At 44.8% G+C, this 24,204-nt stretch overlaps 1 protein-coding gene across 1 annotated transcript in view; it reads left to right on the top strand.

Moving 5' to 3' along the window:
• The window catches only part of LOC138492813 (tenascin-X-like), a 759,772-nt gene that overhangs the window by 103,209 nt on the left and 632,359 nt on the right, over positions 1-24,204 (top strand). The window contains exons 9-11 of the mRNA XM_069620166.1: positions 4,691-4,764; positions 4,972-5,038; positions 21,271-21,449. Coding sequence (XP_069476267.1) covers positions 4,691-4,764; positions 4,972-5,038; positions 21,271-21,449 — 320 coding nt within the window. The remainder of the gene's footprint in view (positions 1-4,690; positions 4,765-4,971; positions 5,039-21,270; positions 21,450-24,204) is intronic.

Raw genomic sequence — 24,204 nt, 5'->3', positions numbered from 1 at the left:
CTCTAGCCAGCTGATCCAGTAGTTTGATATTCTTTTGTACATCCTCCGACATATCCTCTAGGCCCTGTTCCGTCATCCTTTCTTCCAGTGTCTTCACTTCCCCTTTGACTTCGGTCAGGGAGTTTCTCAGTTCATCCTGCAATGATGTAAACTGCTCCTGGAAAATATTTGTCATTCTCCCATCCATATCGCTGAGGCATTCCCTGAGGACCTCCTTACTGAGAGCCATCTCCACACTCTCTTGAGAGGCCCCTTGTTAGGGAGAATTCTCATTTTATGGCTAATTTCCCTCACCTAGTGAGTCCCCCAGCAGCTTTGCTGGACTTCTGGAGTTTATTTTTTTCCCTTGGTAAGAGTGTGAGCTTTTCCCCCACTCTTAACCATGTTTTGCCATATGTATTTCATCTGTTTTTGTGATTGTGGACTCTGGAGTACACCACTTCAGTAGCCCCCTTCTTGTGTGTGTTACATAGCACCTTCAGTGCAGTGACACAGGGTTATCTTTTAGACTTCCCACCGACTCCATTTCTGAGGCGGACTACTGTCCCTCAGAAATGGGTAAAGTTGCCATTAACTTTACATAGTCATCTAACCACAGATCCAGTACACCCCATCTTACATGGAGTATTGGAAAGGGTTACTCAATATCCCTTTTTATTTGTACATCCTAGAGCATTGTTTCGCTTTTTTAACATTTAGACTTGGCTGGTGGCAGTGGTATCTACCCTAACTTTGCGACCGCGATTATACTATATAAATGTGGTATTGTTTTAGGCTATTATATTAGCCTCGAACTTAAACCCACTTGACCAAATACTTTTTCTTTTGGCTCCGGTCGGGTTTATTCGCCATTTCTATTTGTTAAAGTGCTTCTTGTGTTTTACTTTGCGCGGCAAACCAGGTTTGCCTCCTTTGTTCACTGTCTTTTGGCAGGCTTCTGCCAAGAAGCCCTCCTCTAGGCGCCTGGGTGTCTAGGTGGGCTGAATGTGAGGGAGGGGTGTAGTCACCCCCTGCACAGGGTATCCTAGGAAACCCAAGTCGCACTTTGCCATGATTGGCTGAGGTGGTTGTCCGGGCTGGACAACCTCACTGCTGCGTGATTGACAGCCAGGCTGTGTGAATGGGGGATTTTCACATAAAAGGCAGGTCTCTTGGGCTAAAAGTCAGAGTCGCCATTGGAACTACAAGGAACCGAAGAGAAGCAGAGAAGAAGACGGCTACTGCAACTACCCCATCCCGGCAAAGCCCTGCTGCAGTCTTGAGCTATCTACCTTTCGACGACTAGAGAAGATCCAGTCCGGAGTCTTCTTCCCTTGAGCCTGGTGGCTCATCTTCCACAGCCAGAGGATCCTCTTCTTGGTCGAAATCGCTGCACACTGCCGTAGTGGTCTGGATAGCCATCTGAAGAGCCTCTCCTGTTTTTAAGGAGCGCACATTTTTATCACCGTCGCTGCTGCCAGCCTCATCCCTGTGTGGTGCAGACCCCTCCAGACATCCTCCTTCACATCGAAGCTCCAGGAACCGTGGGTATGCAGAAAACTACCAGGAACATCTGCCGTGGCACCAGCTTTTTCACTGAATAAGGTACTGTGTTCTGCTTGAAGAAGTAGGATGAACCCCTTTTCTTCACCTCCAAGGCTTGCCCCTGTTTTCACTCCTTCTTATAACTTTTGCTTCCTCTGTTGACAATATCTAAGTACTCCTGGCAACGTTGAATCTTGAACTATCCGACTGTGTGATCCTCGACAACAGGAACCCGGTTCCACTTGACATTGGCTCCGGCCTATTGACTCTTGAATTTCTGTCTATGAGTGTTCTCTGATTCTGTCTGCCTTGACAAAAGTATTGCCTATGATTTCTGCCCCTAACTCTCTCTGGTTAACTCAGGTGCTAAGTGTGTTTTTGGCCCAGTAACATATCTTGCCGTGGATGCACGTTTTTTTAGTAAGACCGAACTGTCATTACTGTCAAAAAGTGATCGCAAGTGTATTCCCGGTAACGTCTTTAGTTTCGCAACACCGGTCTGTCAAAACATAGGGTACTTACCTTGAGCTAGAGTGTACCAAAGTGAATTGGTTGGTTGTGGTGTACTTTACGTGTGGTTTTGAATTAATAGAAGTGTTGTGTTTATAACGAATGGTTTAAAAATAAATGTACTTATATTTTTTTTTACCTGAAACCTTGAGTCAGTGTTTGCTTGAGTCACAGTAATTGTGGTCCCTTTGTGTAATCTCTGCTACTGCTCATATACTCTTGAGATAAGCCTGGCTGCTCCACTACTGCTATCACTTTAAGATAGTAGTACAGGCTTGTACCAAAGGTAAAACTTGTATTGGCACCTGTAGTCTTAATTGTTTGTAGTCGTCCATAAGGGCACTGCACAGGATTCTGCCTAACACCCCTTTCTCCTCCTTGACATTCCTTTTCTCGAACCCTGATGCACCCTCGCCCGCTTCTTCCAACAGTGCTCCAACTGTCCTTCTTGCACTACTGTGGGTTGCCTCTTTCTGGCTGGGATGCCCTTCCCGTTAGGTCCTGGCATCTGGGTGGCACTCCCCACCACTGTATATTCATTGACTGCCCGTCTCTGGGGACAGCCACCCATTACATAGGTGGGTCTCTCCTCCACTTCCCGGTTTCCTAATGTTCTATATTGTCTATGTAACCGGTCCCTCTATTCACTCCTATCACTGCTGCTTCCTCTCTTCATCACCTCTCTCACGCATACCGGTTTCCTTCCTCAGAGTTCACGCCCAAACGGCCTCACTTGGGGGTCAACCACTCTCTTGCACACCCGCATCTTTCCTCTGGGGTCCACTCCTTCTTTCCACCTTCATTTGCCGGGGAAGGGATTCTCCACCAACCACGGGGCCTGGTTTCCACTCTGGACACCTTCCCACTTTATATGTTGCTTTCCAGCACCATCAGGGCCTTTGATCTGTTTTCTACTCCTCTGCCTGTCTCCTAGCTGCCGGTCACCCATGGAGAATGTTCTTGATCCGATCTATGGAATTGTTGCGCCCATCACGTGATGGCCTACCTTCACAGAGGTATTCTTCCCGCGATGTCATGAGAACCAGCCGGGTCTCTAATCGGGAGTCTCTAATTAGGCGATTTAGTTCCCCAGCCTGGTTTGGGGTCACCTCAGGACTTGCTGCCTCACAGCCGGCTATCGTGCCTCTGCCACGCTTGCCTCCCCTTGCCGGCTGCGCACGCCACACGCTCCCACGTCTCAGCGATCTGCTTGTCCTGTTCCCCTTCCAGAAGGGGAGACACTCCTTGTTACCGACGTGGGTCACCACCCTGTTCCTTCGATTCCAGGCTATTTTAATTGCCCGGGCCGCCTCCGATATTCAGATACGCAAGGTTTGCTATCTCGGCCCAGAGCAGAGCCGAGAACAACACGTCCTCACTCACCGGCGGCCATCTTGGAATCCGAGGGATGGTAACTTTTAAATAAAGAAAGAGCAGTCCATGGACCTCTCTCCCCCTACTGTCCAGCTCATATCTTGACAACCTGTCAAGGGTCCAAGGTTGGTTAGCAAAGGGTCAACCTATCAAAATCACCATGATCGTGCCACCCATTAAGAAATGTCCCAAACAACCACTTGTTGTAGAGATGATGTATTTTTACTTTTATCAATATGGGAGTGGTCCCAGGTGGAGCCATCAGGTACTTGTAACCCAATAAAATGTTTAACCCCTATACAATATATATATATAGCTAACCCCCTGAACCGAGCCCCGCTCCCCATAGGTTTTGTGAAATAAGATTATGTTATGACGTTATTGATGACGTGTTTATAGTATTTAAGCAATTGTTTTGTAGTAACATGTCGCGAACAATGATATCTGACTGCTTGTCCTGGCGGTGTTTAGATGATGGTAGAGCTGGCTTTTGCCTTCCACTTGGTCTACTCCGTCATTGAGTCTGGTTAGGGCTGACAGCGATTCCTCTTGGTCCACGTGAGATTTGGGACGCCTTAACCCCACCCCATCCTCAGTTCTGCCATTACTTGTCATTTTTGATGTATCAGATTTAATACTTTTTCTTAGAGTGAAGTGTATAGTCTTGAGTGTGTGGGCAGAGATGATGGGGGATATCTGATGTTAGGGGAGACTTTTACACTTTTTATTACAATGTCCTGCTCTTTTTATTCTGGGTATTGCCACTTCATGATGGAAGAATAATGATTGGCTTTTCTCTGTAAGGTGGTTAAATAACCAGAGGCACCTAGAATAAAAATCACTCTCAGATGTGATTGTGCTGGTTACATTAACTTCGCTTCTGGATCATATCTGAAGTTACTGATTTTATTTTCCTGTAATCATATCGGGCACCACTATTTTATGATGGGAGTTTTGCCTTCCTATTCATTAAATTGTTTTACTGGCATGTGTGTGCTGTTTTAATCATCGATATTATGTCTTGAAATGAATAATAATTGTTACTGTTTGTATTTAGGTTTCAGCAATTGAACATACATTTTACTTAAGGAAAGATTTTAAACTAGTATGACAGCATTAAAATACCCAATTCCACCATCAAACAGATTTATTGCTGGCATTGAGACCTTTAAAGGATTTTATTTCTGAAATGAAGTTGTTTGTCTAATTAAATAGGAGAGTCATCACAATGTTATTTTATGCATTGCTAAAGGTTTCGATTTTCTTTATTTTCTTTTTTCAGCTGCAACAGCAGATAGAAAGAAGATTTCCTGGGCAGAACTTTACCTTGACATGGACTGGAGAAAAGAACAACTAGCCAGAACCTATAAAATGTTGCCATGCTGCAATGTCATCAAAAACATGTGCGGGGGCGTAGAGTGCATCCGGACTGCATCGCCGGACAGTCCTATGTCCTCGAGGGCGGCATTGGTGTGATCGGTTTCCACCGGAATAAACCCCATTGCATGTGCACTACCACCTTTCACAGTGCACTGAATCTTGCTCTGCTGCACATTTGCTCAGCTGTGTCATTGTACAGCACCCGGAACAATGCAGAAACCACAAAGAGGAACTCAGTGGGATTGACTCTGTTAGAAATGTGTCTGTTGTGTGACAAAGGCCAATTTTCATGAACCTGCCCACTCTCTTTTTAAGGTTTATTAAAACCTGGAGAATGAAGGTCAGTCGAAAGTGCTTTTATAAATTCCAAACAATCTGATGCCACTCCTTAGGTACGTGGAGCCTGTCTTTCACCAAATATCGCAGAGAATACACAATATTGGTCAACGAGACAGAATGAAGTTGACTGCGCACTTCCAACACAAATGCCTTATACCTCTGTGTAGGCCACCCCTCCTGCGTGTTAATGAGGATTAAAACTTGAAATCCTTCTTGGATCATTTTCTCGTTTTTCTACTTCCCTTACTGTTAATAACAATTTGATATATGTTCACTGCATTTTCTTTTTAACGCTTGATGTACGTGTTTAAACAAATCCTCAATGTATTGATATTGATATTGCTATTCTATTTCTATCGCGCTAATAGATAATAAATACATCAATAAATAAATAATAAAGGCTACAAACAGTGGTAATGCAGCCAGCAAATGTAATATATCTCTCTCTTTGAGTACAGCATGTCCCGCTCTGAACCCTTCATATTTTTGCCATTTGTTCATGTCAATATTTTGGGGAAATACTATGTGCCAGAGTAAAACCTTTCTTCTTTAGAAAGAGTAAACAAGCTGAAATCATTCTTAAGAGGACAGTATCTTCATTGAACTAAGGCATACTTCTTTTGTGTCAACTTTCAGGTTGACTTTGGTCCCTGGGGGGAAGTGGCAGTGCCCACCCAACTGAAAGGCAACACATCAAGTGTTGTCATGAATAGTATTTGGAGTACTGCTTTCACCAGTTGTGTGCCCCCAACTGCATCACCCAGATGAGGGTGCTCCCAGGAAATCAATAGCAACACGCACCGGCCCTCAGAAAATGCCTGAACATCCTCACCTTCCACCATTGCACCCTCCAATCTTCTCTACAATCTCCTCTCCACTTTCCACCCCTCTGTCCTCTATTCCTGTTGCCTCCTTCACAGTCCCCTCTTCCTCACTGGTTCTCCACCCGCAGACAAAACCAATAAGCCAATTGCTTCCATTGCTTACCTGATGAAAGAGGCTTCACACCTTTCCCCTTTGGTTCTCCACTCATGATCCACTAGACCATAATTCACTAGATCCTCAGGGATCCCTTCCACATACAGGTGGCCCTGGAAGGGCGAAGAGGCGTGGCGTACACTTGTGGAACCGAGCACCAGGATCCCAAGGTCCGAGGAGAATGATCCAAGTGGATTTTGCCCTTTTCCACACTGCTTTGTGATGCCTGCTGCCTAAAGAACTTCCTCAAACACTGAAATGGATTATAATGAGATGCCAAATATCTTGGTGAATTAATAAATGCTCCGGAAAGTTGTACTGCAGATATTACATGTTTAGTCCATCGCGTAGCCTTCTTCTAAACAAGTGCTAATCTCTATGCACAGTTTCAGCTGTTATGCATTCACCTTGCATTCAAATGAACTTCCTTGACTGGCCTTTGTTTCCAGGTCCTAATAAACAGGGTTCCCAATGTTGGTTATTATTTATTTGACTAAACAGCATGCTACACTGAGAGAATCACAATTGCAAATGGCGGTCCTGTCACGTGCTGCGAGACATTCCTTGCTAGCAGCTCCATCGAAATATGGATTAAAATCTCACAAATGACGCCCTGGATGCTACAGCTGAGCTGGCAGCTTGGGGCACTAACTGTGTATGCATAGGGATGTATACGTCAGCGCTATACGATACCCAATCGCCTAAATAGGCAGACAGGAGGATGGGAAGAGGCGCTGAGTCTTTGAAGATGTGCAATGTGAATATAAGGGTTATCAGTCCTTCTTTTCCAGGAGCATGTGGGGGGGCGGGGAATCCAATGAGACATACACGAGGAAAGTATATTGTACCTCAAAGAAACTGACTAAGGTGATAATTGCTGCCCTGATATGGTAATGTATGCAAGCCACAATGGCTCTTGTCTTTACCTTGCAAAGTATTTGTTTACGTTCTACAGTGTTACCAATCTACAGTTTATGCATCTGATTTGTTCACTATTTTGATATCATTAAAGGCAAGTTCCGGGACTTTTTTTTTATTGTCCCTACGGTTCGGCCATGTGTTTTTAAGCATAAATCGGTAGATCGTAGAAAACTTTCCTATGGACCTTACCCGACTTTTCGTCCATTAACGCACTCGAAATCAGCCGCCATTTTGCGATAATCCTATCATTTCCCCCCATCGACCTGGCTCACCTGCTTTTGCGGCACTAAATCAAATCCCCCGCCCCTGAAACAGACTTGATCAAAACATTCATATTCCCCGCCTCTATCCGTGACGTGACTGTGCTGCGTAGGCAAACGCGCCCAGGCGTCTTCTACGCGACTCCACACAGAACCCGGAAACCAACACAGATCAGCTCACAACACAGCGCGCCACAACTCGGAATATGAAACTGTACTTTTAAATCAAACCGCAAGATTGTAAATTTGGTAAAGTACATTTATTTGACATCAAATGTTTAGAGAATATTCAGCGATTTGCATTTTTCTTTGCTCTCGATCCAAAATAGTTCGTCTTGAGGCAAGCGATGTTCGTGTGCAGTACACAGGGTGTTGGTTTACGATAAAATAAGCTCTTCGGTCGCACTGATAATCGCATGGCTGTTCCAACAACGAGGCACTAGGCCACCACAACGGTATGTATGTTGCATCTAGCCATTAGTACCGCGTAAGGGCATACTTGTACTTGGCGATCGTCCCATAAAATGGTCAGGGTGGTAACGTTGTTCACGCGGAGAAGCAACTGGCGGTTGTAAAAGCCATCCGCCGGTGTCTGGTACTCGTGACACATACAATAATGAAGGATGTACCTGTTTTAAAAACATAAAAAATGAAATTAGTCTCACCATCAGATCTTTATTAAAATTATTCATTTTATATATTAGGTCGGGAAATTATTTCATAGCTAGGACAGTGCAACTGGGTATTATACGTCATTTCCAGTAACCCACCCCCTCTCCTCCGCCTTTTTCAGACCCGCATGAGCGCCAGTGGACCACTTCGTCACTGATATGATATAATATGGCATTTGCAACGCGCCTATACACAACAGGGGTTGACTGGGAGGCAGTGCAGGTGGAGAGTGGAAGGGCCCAGGACCAAGGTCGCAGACAGTGGACCAGTTGTAGCAGGGGAGAGGGAGAGAGAAAGCAGAAGCAAAGAGGAAGGTTTTGAGGTGCTTCCGTAAAAGGAGATGGTTCTCCTCAAGATAGTGCGCGGTACAAAACAATATGCCACATAGAACGAACAAGTACAACTTAACCCGTCTTTAAAGCTACTATATAGTAATTAAATTGCGGTATAAACTCATCTTAAGAGTTACTTACATTATATTTGCATTTTTCATTGTGTCTGTGCGTAGGGCAGCCCCGAAATACCACTCCTTCTATGCCGACGTTATTTCTTCTAATGAACGAACATTAAATGGCTTTCGTTTCTGAAATGATATTCATTATCATTTACGTTATTGCACCACACCCCCAAAAAGAAGTCTTTCGGGATGGTCCCGGCCTGTCAAGGTCAAATAACAATAGAACCTTATACTGAGTCGTGGGCCATTCCGGCACCCGAGCAAAAAATCAAAGCAGCTGACCTTCACTTTGAACGAGCACACATTCCTAGTTAGCTACATTCAGTGTAAGGCCATCTCACAGGACTTGAAATTTACACTCCATCTTTGCATTTTGTCTGCGTGCATTTGCAGCCCCAGAGAACCATAAATACGGAGACATTCTATATTTTTTGAAAAATGATTTATATTACTGTTTGGTTTAATTTAATGCGCAAATGAACAAGGTTGGATAGACACATTGCATGTACACTGAGCAATCACTTTTATTTACACAATACATAGCTACACATATTCAATGGGCCTGCGACATGAGGAGACTCCAGAGCAAAGTCACAGGTGACACCCGGGTGGTTCGCACAACTGCACGGTGAAGGGAGGGGCAACGGTGGAGAGACACATTGCATGTACACTGAGCAATCACTTTTATTTACACATTACATAGATACACATATTCAATGGGCCTGCAACATGAGGAGACTCGAGAGAACAGACAATCAAATTACAATCATTTAAACCGTGATGTGTATTTCTCAATGAGCTCTGCTTTAGGTGGACATGGAACAGAGGCAATGTTGGGTGGCAATGCAGTTGTCCCCTGCACAGGTTCGTTCACAACTCCATGTATGTGCCTATCTAGGACATCAACAATAAGTCTCTCAATAAACTCATATTGCATATCCTGAAACACTGGTTTGATCACCCATTGTTTACTTCTTTTAGTGAAGGCCTTATTGTAGCGAAGCGTCCCTAAAGTTCCGGTCGTCCTACTTTGTTGACGGCCAACATTATGGTTATGTGCCAAGACCGCTAGAAGAGTCCGATTTATCATGCCCTCCATGCCAAAATGCAATCGTTTTGGCCTGTACTTTAGGCACATATTGTGGAACACCTCCAAATCTCCTGTGTGGCAGAATTCCGTGAGTCCCCTCAAATCTCTTGTTATAGTTTTATCAAATACAATCTTTTCAATGGCTTTGTGAGTGGGTGATGAAGGAATCAACCACTTCTTCTTCCATGCCTCCTCTGTGGACAAATGGCCATGTTCACAATTGTGGAAATGTTGGTTTGTGGTCCAGCGGTGAACGTTGCTACAGTGTAGCATTACTGACCGCCATTTTTCCAGTAGAATTTCCAACGACCCTCCACATGTTTTTGAGCTCCACCAAAGATGGTTGTTGATTGACTTGGACCACTTTGAAATACCTTGCATATCTTTTTTTTTACCTGCAGCCGACATTTTTTTATTGATTGTTTTTGCAAGATGCCATACGTCAAATTGGTGATTTATATTTTTGTACTCTTCTCTCATTGTCTTGGCAATTGAAACGTGTCTGTCTGTGGCTATCAGGTCGATCACCATTCCCCGCGATTGTAGTTCTTGCAATGATGCTACAAAGCCAACTTTCTCCATGGCCACTGAGGATGTACTTTGTGACACCTGCACGACCACCGAACTCACAATTTTCTTACTTTCCATGTCCTGAAAGTGGTAGGTGCAGTACTTGGCTGAAAATCCTGGGCTGTCGCACTGTCCATCACCGGCTAGCCTGAACCGTTTGCCCGCGAATGTACTATCAATAGACATTTTTTCCATTCTCCAAGCTTCGCTAATGGCTGAAAATAGATAATCGATTTGGTATTTGTAGAACTGAGTTTTCGCAATGAAATGGATTCCCACAAACTGAAAGAAATACTCTAACTTTTTAAAACTTGAACCACTAAAAAGTGCGGCCGCTGCACAAAGTAGATTGCCTGCTGGCAGTTGCCCCAGCATGGGTTGTGCAGACCATGAGAAAGGATGATATTTTGTACAGGTGGCATGTATTTTAAGGTTAGTGCCTCGAATTGCACGAGTCACATCAATCAATGGCTCCCCACATACTTCCCCACCAACCGAATGCCCACATTTCATCCTAATAATAATATCAATCAAACAACTATCGAATACAATGAATTTGGCCTCTTTCCTTGTACTGTCACTCTGCATCCCAGCTGGTTCGGCCTGTAACGTTGAGGACATGTCACTCACATGAAAGGTAGAATCTCTGATATCGTCTTCCGCTATGTTCAGTGATATTGATGGTGTTTCATTGTCGTCCACTTCATTCTCTTCCATTGCAACATCTGTTCCTTCTCCGGCGATGGGTGAATAAAACAATTTCTTCAACTTTCTCGCGGTCTTAGTTTTTGCAGGTGTGGATTCTGTGAATTGATCTCCGACTGCATCCGAACTACCAGGAGGACATTCACTATCAATGGCTGGTGGTGGTATAGCTCCGTTGTCAATCACTTCATATTCTTCCCATTGGCACGATGCATCTCCAGTCTCAAGTCCCTGCCAAAAGGTTTGACAAGCAACATCTCTCGTTCGCTTCACTGTCTGTGTAGATCTAGTTCGTACACCCACTCGCAACTAGAGGACAGATTGGAAAAGGGATGTTCAGTTCAAACACAACTTACAGTATTGAACTATTAACAGTGAAAAACAACATAATATAGTGACCAGGACACTAACCTTCTTTTGCTTTCTTTTCTTTGAAACTTTCTTGCCTCGAACTTCAACATCAGGACGCTGTTGCTCCGACTCGTGTGTGCATGTCTCCACTTCCTCTTGCGCTGCAACGACTATATTTTCATGATAAGCACATCCATCACGCACTGACGCTCCATCGACTCCCTGAAACATAGAACTTTCATTAGTATGTATAATAATATTGAAAACACAAAATGTACTTGGGGACCAATACCCACGTACATCTCAATAGCAAAACACGAATGAACGCATTGTGTAGAACATTCAAACGACAATTATTCACGCATTGTTGATCTAGTTAGATGGAACTGTCAAGATCCATACCACGGGCTCCGCATAGACTTCCATTGATGATATTATTGAAGATGACGCTTCAGCAACTCCCTGAAACACAGTAATTGCATTAGTATGGTTTTCTATTTTGTTAAAAAGAACATAAACCTTGTGCAGGCGTCAACGGCTCATCTAAATAGACCTGCACAAATGATCAGTTGTCTAAAATAAGTAATGGATATCTAAATATGATTCGATTTGCTCGATCGTTGGAAGTGTCACCACCCAGAGATCTGCATCAACTACTAGGGGTGATGTTCTTGTAGAACATTGCGCCGACCCGTAACTGCATGCTCCCCCTTCTTCTTGGACTAATGCTCCATCGACTCCCTGAAACATAGGACTTTCATTAGTAATGAACACAATATTGAAAAAAGAAGACACAGAGGAGGGCGACGACAGAAGGACATATCAATGGCTAAAAACGAAAGAAACGTGTGTAACAATCACGCTACAAGAATGCAAGATCTGATGATCTCCATCGATGGAACTGTCCGGAAACGTACCTCGAGCATCTGAGTGACATCAACGGTTGTCGTCAATGCTTTGGACTCCTCAGCATCTCCCTGAAAGACAGTACTTGCATTATTTTGGATAACAATAATTATAACTGAAAACAAAGACTAGAGGACGAGTACTAGGGTGTACCATTAGGTAAAATAATTACACGATAAATTAAAACTATTCATTGACATGCCTAAAACAAGTCAGTGGCAGAATAGCTAAGTAAGATTACCCGATAGGCGCTTGAAGTGGCTGATGACTGCAATAACGACACGGATGGAGAATCTTCCGCCTTCATATTGAGTGGATACATAAATGGGGAAATTATTGTTAGCTAATGCTACACACTACCGCAAGGCCGAGAGCTAAATCCGTAAACTTGACTCACCAGTGGAGGGATGTGGACGAATAGAGTGGGAATAGCGGTTGAGAGCAATTTTCGCTTTGCTCGCGGTGTGTTCTTCTTTATTAGCAATGATGTGGAGTACATGTCTGAGCTAAAGTGCCTGCTGCAGATGCGGTATCGATCACCCCTCTTGTCCGCAAAGACTTCTAGGACTCTACTTTCAAGCTCAGACGGTGGATATCCGCAATATCGGACCCATTCTCTTATCTGATCTATTGTCTTAGGGAAAACATGCATTATAGTACCTTCAGATTTTTTATGGGTCTTCGAAGGGCAACCGCCAATGGAACAGGCAGGCATTGTGGAAAGTTCTGAAAAGTAAAGATCAACAATTCTCTATGAATACCAATGTGTTAAAAAAATTAAATGACACATAAAAGGTTCAATGCAAGGTTTGTTTTGGTTCTTGGAACTATACACGTTATTCACATGCGGATAAGTATTTGAATAACTTTAAAAAAATAGAAAAAAATGGAGTACATGTCTGAGCTAAAGTGCCTGCTGCAGATGCGGTATCGATCACCCCTCTTGTCCGCAAAGACTTCTAGGACTCTACTTTCAAGCTCAGACGGTGGATATCCGCAATATCGGACCCATTCTCTTATCTGATCTATTGTCTTAGGGAAAACATGCATTATAGTACCTTCAGATTTTTTATGGGTCTTCGAAGGGCAACCGCCAATGGAACAGGCAGGCATTGTGGAAAGTTCTGAAAAGTAAAGATCAACAATTCTCTATGAATACCAATGTGTTAAAAAAATTAAATGACACATAAAAGGTTCAATGCAAGGTTTGTTTTGGTTCTTGGAACTATACACGTTATTCACATGCGGATAAGTATTTGAATAACTTTAAAAAAATAGAAAAAAAATGTGACTAAACTCAGAACATGTGACTAGTTCCTTGCATGTACTGTCTTGAACGAAAAGAAAACATGGATGCAATTTGATGACTACTAGCAAATAGATATAAATTAAAAAATTGGACGCAAAATAATTATGGTACATGGCCTTACCTTGACGAACAAACAGTTAGATGCAGGGATCAGATTAGTTTCTTGTCGTAGAACAGGGAGCAGTTCACAGGTTGCAAACTGACGAGTTTGCTCGAAGTGGTCACGGAAGTTCACAGAGACGAAGAGCAGATAACCAGCACCTTCACGGGTTGACTAGCAAAGCCCAAAGAAGTTCTCATTAGAAATATGAAGTGGGTTATAAAGAATTCGAAACAGGGGTGTGTTTGTGAATGAATGACGTGAATATGTCGTGGCATTATGCGGTTTGCAGGGGGGCGTCCAGCGTGAGGGGGGATGCTTGGCAGGAGACACGGGGTCTGGAGGTAGACATGGGAACAACAACCCATGCTCTATAGACCACTTTGAAGTGTACATGGTCTTTGGCACCTCTTGGCCTTTATTGCTCCCTGACAGCTCCACTTGCCAGCGCAAGTACCCCGGTGCGAACTGCCTTTGATAGGGCGGGGGGTGGATTGGGGCGGTGGTCATGCAGACAAGACACAGGAAGACTCGTGAATGGAGACACACTTATGTGGATTGCAGGGGGGTGTCCAGCGTGAGGGGGGATGCTTGGCAGGAGACACGGGGTCTGGAGGTAGACATGGGAACAACAACCCATGCTCTATAGACCACTTTGAAGTGTACATGGTCTTTGGCACCTCTTGGCCTTTATCGCTCCCTGACAGCTCCACTTGCCAGCGCAAGTACCCCGGTGCGAACTGCCTTTGATAGGGCGGGGGGTGGATTGGGGCGGTGGTCGTGCAGACAAGACTCGTTTGCCGCAGGGCCTCACCAAGGAGAGGCCATATAACTGCATGTAAGAGGCAGGCTGCAGGATCTAGTACATGGAAGGCAGGGGGGTGAGTTTATAAATACCTCACCCTCCCAGGAGAATATATGGGTGCAGTTCACCCTGGAGACCCTGGATGCCTAGGCAGTTAGTCAGCAGCAGGCTGGCCTGTGGTGGCAAGGCGGCACGGGCCAGAGGGGGTCATCTCTGTACCCGGTGCCCAAAAGGATGATTTATTATGATCAACCATATTGATTATTTACCTATAACCATGTTTTGTATCAATAAAATCCAACAGCCTTTTATTGTCAACGCTTGAACAAAGTGGTGTGGTAAGTATTTTTGGGGGAGGAGGTTAGGCCGGGAGGCTTGATGCCAACCCGCAAAATAACATATGTATGTCTGCTGCATATGGGTTCAACGGTTATGTGGATTGAAGGTGGGCGGCCAGCGTGAGGGAGGATGCTGGCCGGAGACATGTGGTGTGACAAGACAAGGCACAGGAAGACTATTCAATGGAGACACACTAGATTCATTTAAAAAATCAAAACAACCATTGTTAAAATATATGTTGGGTTTTATTTTAGATCTTAATTTCAATTTAACATAAATAATAAACATTACACATTGTAAAGTTCCGGTTGCAGCACATCCAGGGAAAATCCGCGGTATTGTCCACTGTCGCTGGGGAAATGTTGACTAATGGCAAGTACCGCACAGGCAGGTATTACTCTCCGAACGTGGTGTCCGAGCCTCCCGTGAAGCCACCAAGTGAAGCAACGATAGGCCACCAGCCTGTACCACCTGTGAAAAAGAAAGATGCAAACTGTATTAAAATGACAAAACTTTCTTATCAATGTCGATTCAGGTAAAAAATGTCATTCTGCTTTGAAAAAAATTCTATCTAGAAAATGCACAATATGGAACCAATTTACATGCGTTCGAATGATATGTAGATGTAATTTTATATGTGGGAGACGACCATGAAATAGTAGTGGCATCACTGACATCACAACCAGAGTATACTTACTCGTTACTCGGATTACGCGGACGAACAGTGCCGCAAACTTCATGCATAAGCACCATCACCATCCTCAACACGGTCTGTGAGAGGCAGGCTTCCCTGAACTCTGGCAGCTCGGTGATGCATTGCGGACTTGGCTCGCCTTCCGAAATGTAGGCCAAGCACCCGGAATTTTCACGGCAGCAGCAGTTCTCCTCCTCAGTTGGCATTAGCTCGCACCGATTGCACGTGCACCAGGTGGAGACGCCGTCCATGCGACATGGTCCAGGCTCTTCATCCGTTGACTGGTCCTCCAAACTGCCGTCCGAATCCCCATCGTTTTCGCGTGCTTGCCTTTCCAGTAGTTCCTCCTCGGTGTACTCGGGCTCGTACATATACGGCATTATTGTAGCCATTGTGTGGTAAAGAAAGTAAAATAATTTACAGAGATGGTACAGGTGTTCACAAGGCCTAGAAGCGGCGAAGGTAGCTGACCAGAGCACAGAAACGAGTCACAGAATACTCAAAGTAACACAGAGAGAGTAATGGAATCGAAAATCTGCTGCTGTGTGTTGTGAAACGGTGTGTTTATACTTATTGAGGAAAGAGGCGTCCTGCCATTTCCATGGCGACACTTCATTAGCTGAGGCGCAGCGATTGTTGACACGAAACGTGCTTTGGCGTTGGGAAATGGGCGGTACGCGTCTGCTGATGTCAGGGGCGGGGGATTTGATTTAGTGCCGCAAACGCAGGTGAGCCAGGTCGATGGGGGGAAATGATAGGATTATCACAAAATGGCGGCTGATTTCGAGTGCGTTAATGGACGAAAAGTCGGGTAAGGTCCATAGGAAAGTTTTCTACGATCTACCGATTTATGCTTAAAAACACATGGCCGAACCGTAGGGACAATAAAAATAAAGTCCCGGAACTATCCTTTAATTAAAACCAGTTCCACATCCTCTGTTTATAGCATTTTGAACCAATTTGTAAACCTTATTAATTGTCTGATCTATGCTTAATGCAAACATGTAAAGAATAATAAATGATCATGCCTTCCATTTTGTGTATTGTTTTCACAATACAATATACTGGTCAAAGGCCAACACACAAGAATGTTGTGTTGACTTGGTGCTGATCCTGCAAAAAGGCAATTCTAGGTGGCTGCCTAGGGCGCCACGGGTAAAAGGGCCCCTGACAGAGGCGTAGACAGGGTAGGGTCCGACCATATCTATAAATGGCCACTCAGTGTGCAGCAGCACCGTGTGGGCATTGCCAGACTGAACCCTGTGGAGTGAGCAGCAGGGGTCGCTCTCCTGCTTCTGTGTTTTGTAGCTGAGGAGGCGGCAGTGAGTCTGGAGGGAAACAGCAGGTAAGGGGGAAAAAGTGGTTTCGTTTGTGTATGTATGTGTGCTGTGTGCAAAGATTAGATATATGTATGAATGTATGCGTGCATGGGTGTGAAAGTGCATATATGTATGTTTGTGCGGGTTTGTCTGCAAATGCACACATATGAATGAATGCAGCGTGAATCGTCCACATTGGTGTGCGCACATGTGCGAATGCAGCGTGAATATTCTCAGTGCTTGTGTGAATGACAGAGAAGCTGTGTGGGAGCTTGATTGGTAGATGAATGCATTGACAATGTGTGTGTGTGTATCTCGGTTCGTATCTGTGTGTGTGTCTGTTTATCTGTGTGTGTGTATCTCTGTGTTTATCTCTGTATATCTGTGTGTGTATCTCTCTGTGTGTATATCTCCCTAGGTGCGTATTTATCTGCATGTGTGTGTATCTCTGTGTATCTGTGTATGTGTGGACCTGTGTGTATATCTATTTGTGTGTATGTATGTATATCTCTGTGTACGTGTGTGTATATCTCTGTGTATGTGTGTGTATATCTCTGTGTATGCACGTGTATATCTCTGCATATGTGTGCATGTGTATATCTCCATGTTTCTGTATCTAAGTGGGTATCTCCGTGAGTAAGTGTGTGCATGTGTGTGTGTGCGTGTGTAGGTGCGTGTGTGCCCGTGTGTGAGAGAGAGTATCTGTGTATGCAAGGCTGGGGCCCAGGGATGGGCATTGGAGCATGACCATTTTTTGGGCTGGGGCATGGCAGTTTTTTCTGTTGTTTTTGAGCAAAGTATTATTATGTGAAGGAGGTTATGGGGTCAGGAGACTACTACAATGGGTCTGGCTGGGTACTACTGTGGCATGGAATGTTGTATTCTCATTAAGGGCAAAGCCAACATGATGAGTGTCCTTACATCAGAGAGGGGATGGAATGTTTCCTTACTTCGGCATTGTTTTACTGGTGTTAAGGTCAAAGACATCATGGTACGTGTTTTTACATGGATAGGGGGCATGTATGCAGCTCGCAAGACACTGTTTTCTTATTGTGGCATGACATTTTTGACTGGTGTTACGGGGCAAATACAGCATGATGAGTGTTATTGTTTGGGGGCAGGGGATTTGTGTGGCCAACAACGGCATATTTTCTTACTGTGGCATGTTTTTTTTTTTTGCATTGCAATAAGGCAAAGCCAACAGGAGTATGCCCTTCCGTGGTGATACTGGCATATATATAGGGGGGCCAGAATGAACATGTGTGGGCACAATCAGTATGCACATGGTTTTACACTTGCAGAGGACTGGCATATAGTGTGAAAAGACATTTTGAAAATGCATTGGACAGTTCTACTGTGCATTGTTGGTGACTTGACTTCTAACTGGCTTTTTTCATCTCTTTCCCTACAAACCCAATTGTAAACTGTGTGACTTTTTACCTAATTTATCACAGAAACTAAAATGCACCATTTCAAATCATAATTTAAAAAATGTGCTTGGAGCAGGTGCACCCCCTTGAACTCCCTTTGATTGGTTTGCACTCCCTCGCTACACTCGAGTTCTCCTGGGCATCCAGCCAGGGTCAGAACAAGCCTCCTTCACACCGCTGACTCCCCTTAGGGTGAGCCCTACTACATTAGCTCCAGTCCCCCCTTGATACACAATCCTGCCTATGCCTCTGGCTCCTAGGGGGGGGTAAGGTGGAGTGTGCAGGTGGGGTGTGATTTTGTCTATAAAATATCATTGCTGCTCCCTAAGGGGTTGCGGTAAACTGTGGGAGCCCTACATTTTTGCACAAGTCCTTGCTTGAATGACCACCTGTAAAGCTTTATTTACAATGTGCCAAGCTTACAGTGACTATTGTTTGCCCATCTTTTTAACTGGTATACATTAAAAAGGACTAAACCTGCTAAATGGAAGCACATGGAATTCGCCTGGTAAGCATTCATTTTTTTAATAACACTGTCTATTCAGATTTGTTACTTATTTATTTATTTATGTATTTATTTATTTATTTATTTGTTGATAGCGCCCAGACCCGGAGCTATCACGGCGCTAAAGGCAGTACATAATGCGTTACAGGAAGGTGAGGAACAGTGGGGTTACATTTCATCAGAGACAATCTTATTCATAAATTAATGATAGGCTGAGGAATTAGTCATACTTGTTGAAAAGTAAGGTTTTTACTTGCTTTTGAATGAGTGTGCAAGAAGATTCTAAATAAGCCAATGTAGGGCTGGGCTAGTTGTAGCTACCACAGTGAAATGACCAGTTGTTGAAGATGTAAAGCACAGAGAAAATCACAACAATGAAAAGGTATGGAATGGAAAACATTGGCAACTTTACTAGTTAATGAAACAAGCGTTGGCAAGTTAATAGTTTTCACATCGACAGTTGTTTATTGCATTTTACATTTAGGAGTAGTCATGTGAATTAGTGTGGTTGGGGGTGTGGAGATGTATAGAGATGTATGCATGTGGAGGGAGGTTAGGGTGTGGTGCAGGATTGCAGTTGTGGCATGAACGGTACGGTGTTATCTTGCAGTGGGGTGTGGAGGTGTGATGGGCTGGTGTGTAGTGATGTAGTGGTGTGTGGAGTGTTAGTGGTATGGATTGTTGTGGGGTGGAATGCTTGGGGTGAGGTGTTATGGTTGGGATGGTGTGGGCTCATGAGTGGGGTGATTTGTGGCATGGGGTGCAGTGATAGGAGGGTGTGGTGGGCAGAGCTAAAGTTGAGGGTACACGTGGGTGGACAGTGACCCCCCACGTTTTCTGAGTGTGGACGCCTTCCCCCAGGGTGTATTAAAGGCTGTGTGTAAAACAAGACACTTTGATGATCTTTTTCGAAATTATGATTTTAGGCACGACCTGTCGCCAGGTTGACAGGTTGGGCACTTCACCGTAAACCATATAAACAAACTGGTGAAAAATAACGAACTAAAAGTGAAATGTTACATCTCCAGGCTGAACTCTGGAGGGAAAACATTGGCATTGATTCTTGGGGTTTAAAATGTGCTCACTTTTTAACATTTTCAAACCCTATTAGAAGAAAATATAATTTCTTGGGTTTTTTGTGCATGTTGATTTAATGAAAGGCAAATTCCCATTTGTTCTGTGCAATTTGTCTGGTTATGCAAAGCCAATTGAATGAAATTTGCACATTTCACCTTGATATGCTAATTTATGGTGATGTCACATCCCATCGCATATGTTAATGAGACTCGCCTCATTGTTTTTTTAGGACTTGACCCCTGTGGTGGGCTGGGCGGGGTTGGAATGATGGGCTGCAGTGATGGGATAGGGTTTTGGGATGGGGTTGGATGTATTGATGGGTGGTGTGATCAAATGTGGTGGGGTTCTAGGATGTGGTGGGGTGGGATAATGGGATAGGATCGGGTGGGCTGTTAGGGTTCAGGAAATGATGTGATGGGGTGGTGAGAGGGTGACGGTGATAGGATGGTGTGGGGTGATGCGATGGGTGGGTTTGTTGGGTGTGTTGAGTTATAGTGGAATGGTCTGTTGTTGTAGTGGTGTGGAGTAGGATGGTGACGGACTTCCAACAGCAGCATATCCCTACCTGGCATCCTGCCTCTCTACCTCAGTGTTCCTACAGAAAACAAATCCCTCCCAGTCATCTGAGTGGAGAAGCAAAGAAAATGTTGCCTGGCCTAATCTCTACATTGTTGTTTACACATGTTTTGGTTCGCTTGCTCGAAATTAACCTGAATTCCTTTAGAAAAAGATCAGAAATACGTATTTGTTTATTTATCTATTTATTTATTTATTTATTGAACATATGTACAGCGCCTATACAGCAGGAAGTGTTTCCAGGCACCAGAAGACGAAAAAGGAGGGGGAGGGGGACAGAAGAGAAAAACAACAGTAACAGTCCTACTAGGCCTTGTGACATTCGGATTGGGCAAGGGCAGTAGAATGAAGTGCCAGGGCAGGGGGCAGGACAGGGCAAGCTATGGGATAGGGAAAGGGTGAGGTAGAAGTGCAGGAGGGACGGGGCCCAGGGCCTGGGAAAGTGCCAGAGGGAGCCTCAGAAGGCCAGTGCCAGGGAAGGGTGGGGTAGGCGTGATAAGTGGGCGGAAGAGGATGGACCAGATTCAGTGGCTAGTCAGGGAAGGGAGCCCCTGAGGGTAAGCGCTTGTAAGCGGTGCAGGGGAAGACTGTTTGAAGGAAGGCCTGGCACCGGAAGACTCATAAAGGTCACAGGCAACCAGTCACAAGGCTAGGTGGAGGCTAGCAAAGGAGGGGGAGAGGGAAGGAGGAAGAAAAAAGGAAGGTCTTGAGAAGTTTCTGGAAATTAAAGAGATCCCACTCAAGACGTAGAGGGCCAGGGAGACCATTCCAGAGGGAGGCTCCTGCCGAATAAAGCGATCTACCCCCCCACCCCCCACCCCCACTCTCTGCTTGGAGAATCGTCTGATCTGCGGAGAGTTGGAGCTAGAGGACCGAAGGGCTCTAGCCTGGAGGTATTTAGGGAGAGAAAGTTGGATGTATTGAAGTCCTCAGCCCCAGAAAGCCATGTGGATGATGCAGAGGCTCTTGAATTTGTTTTTTGGAACCACCGGGAGCCAGCAGAGAGATTTAAGGGCCTGAAAGATGCAATCCTTGGGCTTGGGGCCAAGAATAAGACTTGCTTCCCTATTCTGGATTAGTTGAAGAGGGCATGGGGAGGAAAGAGGAAGGTTAAGGAAGAGGCTGTTGCAATAATCCAGCCTGGAGAGAACCAGAGCTCTGGGGACATTGAGTTTCCGGTGGAAGACGTGGAAGCGAAGAATACCTCTGAGGAGGTGCAGCCGAAAGTGGGTCTTCTCGGCAAGGTCAGCAATGTGGGGTGAGAAGGAGAGAGAGGAGTCAAAGATGACACCCAGGTAATTAGCCTTACAAGAGGGTGAGGGTAGGGGGCCGAGCAAAGGTCCCTTCTCCTCACCCTTCAGATCATGTTATCTATGAGACCATTACATGATCAGAAGCAGGTTTCTGATTGGTTTCTTGGGACAGCACTTACAGCCTGAGTCTAGGGTAGGAAGGAAGGGAGGTGATGTGAAGACAGTCACAGTAAGCGACACTGAGCACTCAGCAGCGTTTCTGGGTCTAAGCAAGTGGGCTGAGCAGGAACAAACAAAGGTTTGCAGTGCTCCAAAATAAAATGAAAACACTTGATTTCAAAGACAACTCAGTATTAGCCCAATGAATGCAAAACCTGCACATTGATTTAAACGTCAGAAGGTCACTAACATTAGCAAATTTGTGCATTATCAGATTTAAGCCAGCAGCTTTGTCAGTTGCCATGCCAACCAGATATTCTAGTGCATAGCACCCCATCTTATTATCTCTCTTCCGTGGTGCAAAGGTTTTGCCACATATGGTGGCCCTTTGAACCACCAAAATGCACCAATAACAAAAATGCGGGGTCGGATAGATGAATAGCCATTGCAACGATGATGCGTTAATAGATTTAAAATCACACCAAGCTAAACCAATATGCGGCTCCAAGCCTGTGTACTTTTCCTCTGCAACCTCATACTGAGACGTGCTTCCTCACTTGCAAGTTATCTAGTTAGGCATTTCTCAGTAGAGCCATCCCCGGTGACCGCCATCCATTCCAGAGTATGCTATGATATATGATATGATAAGTCATTTATAACACGCCTGTACACTAGTGTTTCTAGTACTTTGAAGGGAGTGGAATGATACCAGAAAGAAACATAGAATGATGTGGTATTAAAACCTATCAAGAACATTGTCTCTGCTGATCATTTGGCCGCTGGTGCAGCAGTGATGGACTAGGAATTCTTGCCACATTTGAGATGGGATAGCAAGCCTCTTTCAGGCTGTTCTCCTTCTGCCTGAGGTTTAAGGGTGGATAGATCCAACGAGTAGAGCTTGATTGATGACTATAATTAGGGCACGCTTTTCTGGAAACCATAGGGGTTCTTCTCATATCGTTAGCAGCAGCTACGGCAATTTAGTTTTTATTAGGAATTTTGAATGTATTGATGTCTCATTTTATTATTGCATGTTATTGCCAATGGCACTGTTTTATTGTATATGTTGCATGTGTAGGGTTACCTTGACCAAGATAAAGTATTTTGATTATTTTATTTCATAGAGCTTTGATGGTGTGCGGGTCTGCCAATCAATCGCTTGCACTTCTCCGGACGGATGGCAAGTAGGTTTGGGGAGGTTCGCTTTAGCTGCCTGGTCAGCACGCATCTTGGGTGGAGGGGCTTGATGAGAAATTCAGGAGCGGGCAAGTCAGGTTCTGGTACACAATGCATGTTGTCTTGAATAAAGAGCTTTCATGTAGATCCTATGTGGAGACCATTGAGTAATAGGGTGATGTGGTTATTGCACTGCAGAACGAATATGGAGCGTGCCGCATAGTTCTGAGCCTTTATAGATACTACTGGAAGCCGGTGCAGACAGTGTTTCATAGTTCATTCAAGGCATTACTACTGTTAGGAGGAGGGCGACTATCCAGGGGGGTGAGACAATAGAGAACTCTTAGAAGGACTGGGAGGTGGTGGAAGCCTTTTCTGGAGATGGCACACACGTGTGCAGTAAAGAAGAGTGCGTGATCAAATATTACACCAAAGCTATACAATTCTGAAAGGGGAATGGGAAAAAAACATTCAAATGGGAGTTCTGAGGGGCCCGCTGGGGCCATGAGTACCTCTGGTGCAGTTGCAAGATTATATGATCAGGAGACTGACACTGTCTCAATTGGCTCATAGCTTGTGAGAGAGGAATTAAGACAAATTCAGACGCCTATTTATGCCGTCTTGTAGCTGTGTCTGGCATGCTGCAAAGTGCTACCAGCCCCCCAGTCATATCTTAGTCTTAAGATTGATCTGGAAGCCACTGGTACTGGGTCTGTGTAAATGTCAAATAGGAGTGTTCTTTGTAGGATACCACAGGTGACTGTATCTGATGGAGGTGACTGTTGAGCGTTTTACCAGCTGTGATAAATTGCCCATTAAAGATGAGACCTGTGACAGGCAATTACCCCTGAGTCCGGTGACATTCTGTAAGATGTTGGTCAAGAAAGATGCTGAGAGACTGAGGAGGGATAGAGAGCAACCTTGACCAGGATCCAACGTTGAGAGAAGTTCCTTCTTGATGTTTAGGATGGTGCTTTCTTTCTTGCAATAAGAGCCAAAACTGCGTTGAAAATTGCTTGGGATCCAGTTGGTTTTGAAGTGTTGTGAGCTCTGAAGTGATGCTCTTGGCCACAGAAGTATGCCCAAATAAGGTTGTATGGGACTGCTATTTTTTATGTTGTAGGTGTTGAGGCTCTTAAGAGAAGGGTGACACGGACAAAGGTCTCCAGGGGGACGTCATCGCCATCGCCTCAAATGGTTCCAGCATGTAAAGTGCTACTCGTCATCAGCGACCTCCAAATGGAGAACAAGTTAGCGGGGATGGGAGAGCTGATAAGATTGTAAGGGAGGGTTCAACAAAGGTAGGGACCATCCCAGGGATTGGGCAGGAGAGTGGCAGGAGATGCATAGACAAAGGTTGCTGAGACCCCCCAAAATAGAGTGGCAGAGATGGGAGTGGCGTAGTAATGGCCAAGTAGCCCCATC

Source organism: Ambystoma mexicanum, chromosome 10 (genome assembly GCF_040938575.1).
Source record: "Ambystoma mexicanum isolate Mex_15411 chromosome 10, UKY_AmexF1_1, whole genome shotgun sequence".
NCBI lineage: Eukaryota > Metazoa > Chordata > Amphibia > Caudata > Ambystomatidae > Ambystoma > Ambystoma mexicanum.
Note: the sequence above shows the minus strand (reverse complement) of the source record. Positions and strands in the feature narration are given on the sequence as shown.